Genomic DNA, 6,546 nt, shown 5'->3' with positions numbered 1-6,546 from the left:
CAAAAGTTACATTATCCCTTTTTTTTTTCACAATCATTGCTTAAATGAATAACTATTTTCAAATTCAAAAGTGAAAATGAAAAGAAAAAAATTGGGGGCCAATATGAATCTTGCCAAATGCAAGGGCTAAAAGTTATGAGTCTTCTTGTATTTTATACATCACTAAATTAAATGTATTGTTGTTATGATGTGTGTAAGGTTGAGGAAGTGGAGGAATATGTTCTCCACTCGGATTCCCTTGTCATTGTCAATAAAGCAACCTCCCTCCGCCTCCGTTGTTTTCTTCTTCCTGCCAATAAAAAAGCATTGCCAATGTTGTGTGGGGCCCACTTCTTTTTTCAGTCCAAAGTCATAATTGATCGTGCCTTTTTTGGGCTTTCGACCCAAAAATCCTTTTTTTTTTGTTTGTTCATCGACAAGATGGGCCCTTCTGGACTTGTCCAGATCCGAAATCAAACCCAAACTAACCATTAATGAACAGAAAGAAACAAACCGAAAAAGGAAGTCAACCACCAATGGCATGCCAAAACTCATCACCCAAATTAACCAATTAACAACACTCCACCTCTTTATTTTCCTTTACGTCTCTTGTCTTCTACTTCAATAAAATTTTAACATTTTCATTATATCTAATAATAAAAATGTCAAAATTACATTTTTTATGAAAATTAAGAATTTTTTAAATGTTAAATAAAAACGTATTTAAACATAATCTATACTTTTACTTAATTTATAATTGTATCAAAAATGTATCAAAAATCAATTTAATTAGAAAATAACTAAAAAATATTTAGTTTTTTTAAAGTGAATATTACAAGTATATTTTTATCTTTTCAGAATATTTTTATATAAAATTTAAAAAAATTGTTCATATTATAAAATTAAAACTTAAAACACATATATTTTAAAATCAACTTTATTTTTTTAATAAAATCCTTATTTTATTTTTATTGTGCTATAATTTAATAACAATATAAACAATTGTGCTATAATTGAATAACAATACTAGCCACCTTTGCCCCTTGCCTATTGGCAACCTCTAGGCCCACTGGCGCTTGGCAGTGCTGGCCACCCCCCCCCCCAACACTATACAGTCCCCATCACAATTGGGAGCAGCTAATCTAACCTAATCAACAGAATTATTCTCCTTCTCTCTCTTTTCTATTTATAATATATAGGGTAAACTGTAAACAATATTATTAAACAATTAATAAATTTATATTTTAATTATTTAACTTAAAAAAATTACAAAATAATTATTAAATTATTCAAAAAAATTTATTTAAGTTATTAAACTACTCAGAAGTTTTTATTTAAGTTATAAGGATGTTAAGTTATTTTTTTTATTAAAAAAATTTGGTTAGCGAGCTCCAAGCGACGATTCGACGATCAATACTCATTAATGAATAGAAGAACATACCTTAAATCCAATTCAATTTGATGATCAATGTCGATGATTGGAAAATAAAATTGTTTAGATTTTGGTTTGTAAATTTGTAACATTCAAAGTTGTTTCATAAAAAAAAACTAAACTATAGAAGAGAAGAGAGTGGAGAGCTTTCGATTGGCGGCTGTAGTGCGAACAGAGAAAGCCATACAACAACAATTTTAATAGCTCGATGACTTAAATAAAAACTTTTAAATAATTCAATGATCATTTTGTAACTTTCTAAAATTAAATGACCAAAATGTAAAGTTGCTAATAGTTTAATGACCTTGGATCTGGTTTATTTTACCAACACTAGTATAAACTAAAATAATTTTACATCTTTTATAATTTTTATATCATTAATATTTTAATAATTTAATTAATAAATTTATCAATATAATTATAATTATAATATATAGATTTTAAACTATTACATCGATAGATAATATAAAATAAATATAGTATTTATATATATATAAATTGATCCGATATTTCTATCACATCCATAGATAATATTACTTAAACCTTTAACATACACGAAACTCAAATTATGTTCATCAACAAGAAGAGTAATAACCTGAGTTGAAATCATTGTTATATATAAAAAAAAAAAAAAAGTTAACATACATAATTTAACTTAAATGAAACATAAAAAGTAAGCGTGGGTAAATGTAAAGATTAACTAATTGAATCTCCTTCTTAATATATATATATATATAAATAAAAGCATAAAATTGTGAGTTTGAATTACATTAATTTAATTGAAAGTAAAATAAAATAAAGAATAACATAAAAACAAATAAAGAATGTAACTCTTCTCTGTTTTATAATCTAAAGCGAGTGTTAGCATATCTATCATGCTCAGCGTATACCGTCTGTATGCCTGGGGTTTATATATACTATGAAAAATCAATCCTACAAATAAAAAATAAAAAAAAAATGAACCAACCTCCCAATAAAAATATTTCTTTAAGTGTACATTCTACCCAAGATAATGATAATCACAAAATAATAAAAGAAGAAACAATCTAACTAATTATAGTATGTAGGAAGCAGCAAGTACTGTTACTATTGCCGAGTGTTGTATAATCTAGAGCCAATCATTTTGAGCTCAAATTTCTTGACAGATCCAGCAAGGTCCCTCAAGGTAGTGTCCAGAACAAAAGGGTTACTTTCAAAGTTGATGTCGGTAGAATTAACCAGGTTTCGGCATGGCTCCCGTCTTTGTGCAATGGTTCCATGATAATGAAAATACTTGATCCTGCCCTCCGTCTTGTGGGTGGTCTTGGCCCCTGCCCCTAGGTTCTGTGACATGTGAACCCCTGTTGCATACACGTTGCGTGGTTGAATTGCGTACTTCCGGTCCCTCCTTATTCCTCTTTTCACATCTCTATATACCAGCTTCTCGAACCCCCATCTCCTGCACGTTTACATTTACATCGTCAATAACCCACACATACCAACCCCCACTACCTATCTATATATCATTCAACCTTATACGTTTCAACAAGTCAACTTTTGCGCATGGCATGCAAATCAGAACAAGATGATGCATTTGGAATATTCCCCCTAGCTGTAATATTAATAGCTATTACTAATTTGCTAGTCCTTTCATTGTAAGGTTTCCTTATTTGTTTACTAGTTCTCTGTTATTTTCCGCCAAAGGTAATAAATAAATCCATCTGAAGAATATCAATCTGCAAGACGTTGCAAACCTATCTGGTTCAAGGAGATCAGCTAAATAAAATAGCTGTCTTGAAATAGGAATTTACAGCAAATAAGAAACTAGTTGCAATCTAAGCTTATCTTACATATATTCCCAACAAGAGGAGAGTTTCCATCTTACAATTAAAGCCAATACTAGCAGCTGTCCTAATCTCTCACCACCATCAACATGATTGAAGATTCAATACCTTTCTGAATTTTGTTGCCTAAGTTCAGCAATCGAAGGACTGATTGGAATGTTCCCTTAAAACAAATGTCACCTTTGAACCAAATAGCAAGGGTCCTAAATCCTAATCAAGAGTACATAACAATGATTCTGAAAACAAATTTGGAACTCCCCTGTTCCACCTGCCCTAGCTAATACAGTCAGGACTATTACAGGGTAAAATAACTACAACCATGTAGAAAGCACTTGATTTTGGTTTTCAACATCAGCTGTGAAATTGTTGCAATCAGTTAACCATCACAAGATCAATTACAATTATCAGACTAATAGCCAGTGAAATTGACAACCAGAGCAGAGTTTATGTTTCCCTTTCTGTGCTAGGAAGGTATACTAGTAGTGCTAGTAGTTAAAAAGGTTTGGAATTTCATGGATTAACGAAATCCAGCCAATTTCTTATAATTTTAATCACCCTCATGTAAAATCTTCCCAAATAGGATAAGGCATAAGCATTAAATCGAAATTTCTGCAGCTAGAGACAGAAACATAATTAATCGGTCAAATAATAGAAAGAAGCATACCTGTGACGTTTAGCAGCATCAACAGAGTGGCAAAGCTTGTTGCTCATAGGCATCTGCTCAATAGTGATCTGAGAATAGTCGGAGAGGGAATCGAGCACAGAACCAAGGGTGGTCTTGGGAGGCACAAAGATGTACTCATCCACATCGAAGAAGAATATCCATTTTGCCATAAACTTGTACCTGTGCAAGCAATCGTTCACCACCAAGAACTGGTTGTGGTAGTACCCATCGAATCTCTCCTGCTCCCTTATGTCTTGAAGCGACACATAGCCAAGCTCCATCCATGGCTTTAAAACCTCCAACACTTCCTCATGGACCCCACCGGCGTCGTGTATAACGAAATGAGACCTCTCCCCGAACAGCCTGACATGATAGACGATCCACTCCCTCACTCTCTGGGGACTCAGCGTCCCGTACAAGGAAGATCCACAGTAAAGGTAATCGTACTTGGGTATGGAGGTGAAGAGAGAAAGATTGAAGGTACCGGGTGGTTCTGTCAAGGCAGGGATGGTGTCGGTGAGGTTGAATTTGGAGTCACCTCCTCCAGATGTGGAGGCGTGGAGAAGGAGCGTCCCTCCAGAGTTGTCCAGGTTAACGGGATGGGAGAAGGTACAATTCACCACGACCACAGTATAAACGCGGCCATAACCCCAGTCAGGGAGAATCTTGTAAGCAAGGCTACTAGTGATGTTGGTGTTGTTTTGTTTAGAATTGGAAGGAAGCCACTGGCACTGGTACGCTGGGCGGGAGTAGAGATGGAGGGGCTTGGAGGCGAGGCCAACGATGGCAAAGGAGTTGGGGCCGCCCCGGTATGTGCCCATGGTGATGAAGTTATAGGCGGCAGCACCGTAGGGATGGAATGCACGCCGTAGGATGCCGCTGGAGAGGAGGTCATCAGATTGTGTGTCGGAAAGGGAGGGAGAGGGGGAGGCGGCGATTGGCGAGATGCAGAAGCGGAGATCAGAGGCGGATATGGTGAAGCGAGAAGGGACAAATTGGAGGAGGGTAACGAGGGTGCAAAGGAGGAGGAGTGCTGTTAACAAGAGCTTGAGTTCAGCAGCGAAGTTGCATACCACCCCAACTACCATCCTCTTCTGCTTCTCTCCACCTGATCTCTCTTTTCCCATTGCAAAGGAACACTAATGTAAGAACCCAAAGCTTCTCTTCTGCACTGCGGCCTCACAGCTATGTGTATAAGAATAAAGACAGCGATGCAAAGCCTAATTCGAGGAACATGGCAAGAGAGATGAAGGAAACTATTCTTTGTCCATTAAACTCTCTCTTTCCATCTGTCTCTCCCTATCGTCTTCTTTTTATTATTATTATTAAATAAACTTTTATATTATTACTTTACTTAAAAGTTTGGACCATTCCTTCCAAAAGAAAAAATTTGGACCGGCGGTGTCAAACATATATAACTTTATATATAACATAACATAAATAACTTATAATAAAAAATTGAGCCAGCAATTAAAACCTAGTTTTAAACAAAACCTTGTAGTCCAAGTTTCTAATGTTCCATGATTTAATTAATTATATTAATAAACAAATACCACCCCCACTCCTTACTCTTTGCATTAAACTTTTCTTGAATTTCTTTTCACTTTTAAAGAAAATTTTATATGATATTATTTTATTGGTTTATTATTAAAGTATTTATCCTTAATCAACCTCATGTTGTAGCATAATGATTAAGTGTGTTCACCGTCTCAGGTGTGTGTGGCCTAGATTCTAATCGTGTTAGTCGTTTAGACTTTGCCTTATTATTGTAATTCACCAAAAAAAATATTTATTCTCAACAGTAATGAATACTTTCCTCATTATGAATGTTTTTTGAAGAAATAAACTATACTTTTATTCACATAATATTATTAATGGTTAAAAGAATAGATCACAACATTGAAAATTTCAACCATTTTTTATATTTTAATTACAATTAGTTATATCGTACATAAGAGAAAAAAAATCTAATTTCTTTTTTAACACAAGCATTTGTCTATAGTAACATGACAAGGCTAAAAAAAAAAGTAAGTCCGACAACTCCAATTCGACATTGCTATCCCACGCCAAATTAGCAAGATAGTTTACGCATTTGTTACCTTCTCTAAAAATTTGTCTAACATCTATTACTTGACTTTTTGTTGATCAAGCTCCGACAATCATTCACCAAATCACTCAATGGATGGGAATCACCATATGTCTTTTTGATAAAGTCGATTACCAACCTAGCATCCAACTCCACAATTAATTGTTAAATGCCCAAGCCCTTTGCTAATCACAAGTATTCTCACACCTTCAAAGTTTTGCTTGTAGACTATATGTTTGTCCTATCTTGTATATAAATCCCTTCATGATGAGAATCAAAGAGTAAATGTAGTTGTCCAAGCTCAAATGAGTAATTTTGGGCCAATAGCTCGTGCTAAGGCCAAACAAATATAAGTTGAAATTGTATTATTCATGTAAGAATATTCAGCCCAATTACAGAAGCTCAAAGAAAATGAATTTAAGCCCAAAGAAGACAAGCCCAAGTTCGTTTCACTTTTACTGTGCAAGAGCTTGGAAAATTTCTAGTTTACTTTTGAGTTTATGCTTTCATTAAATACATAACATGCATGAATGGGGAAGTGAGTGCATGAATGAATGTATGT

The 6,546-nt window shown here is 34.3% G+C and overlaps 1 protein-coding gene across 2 annotated transcripts; it reads right to left on the bottom strand.

The window, feature by feature from the left end:
* Nucleotides 1–2,122: 2,122 nt before the first annotated feature.
* LOC107927464 (galactan beta-1,4-galactosyltransferase GALS3) lies at nucleotides 2,123–5,295 on the bottom strand. Of its 2 annotated transcripts, XM_041082683.1 has the most exons (3): nucleotides 3,899–5,248; nucleotides 2,493–2,849; nucleotides 2,123–2,344 (listed from the first exon to the last, which is right to left on the bottom strand). In XM_041082683.1, exons 1-2 carry the CDS (start codon nucleotides 5,023–5,025, stop codon nucleotides 2,498–2,500), a joined length of 1,479 nt encoding a protein of 492 aa, XP_040938617.1. In that variant the 5' UTR covers nucleotides 5,026–5,248; the 3' UTR covers nucleotides 2,123–2,344; nucleotides 2,493–2,497. The 2 variants fall into 2 exon arrangements, with proteins under 2 accessions (XP_040938617.1, XP_040938618.1); XM_041082684.1 differs by having other exon boundaries at nucleotides 2,123–2,849; nucleotides 3,899–5,295.
* Between the last annotated feature and the right edge of the window lie 1,251 nt (nucleotides 5,296–6,546).

The sequence above is a fragment of the Gossypium hirsutum genome, chromosome A12 (assembly GCF_007990345.1).
Source record: "Gossypium hirsutum isolate 1008001.06 chromosome A12, Gossypium_hirsutum_v2.1, whole genome shotgun sequence".
NCBI lineage: Eukaryota > Viridiplantae > Streptophyta > Magnoliopsida > Malvales > Malvaceae > Gossypium > Gossypium hirsutum.
The sequence above is the reverse complement of the archived record's forward strand: the minus strand, read 5'-3'. Positions and strand labels throughout refer to the sequence as shown.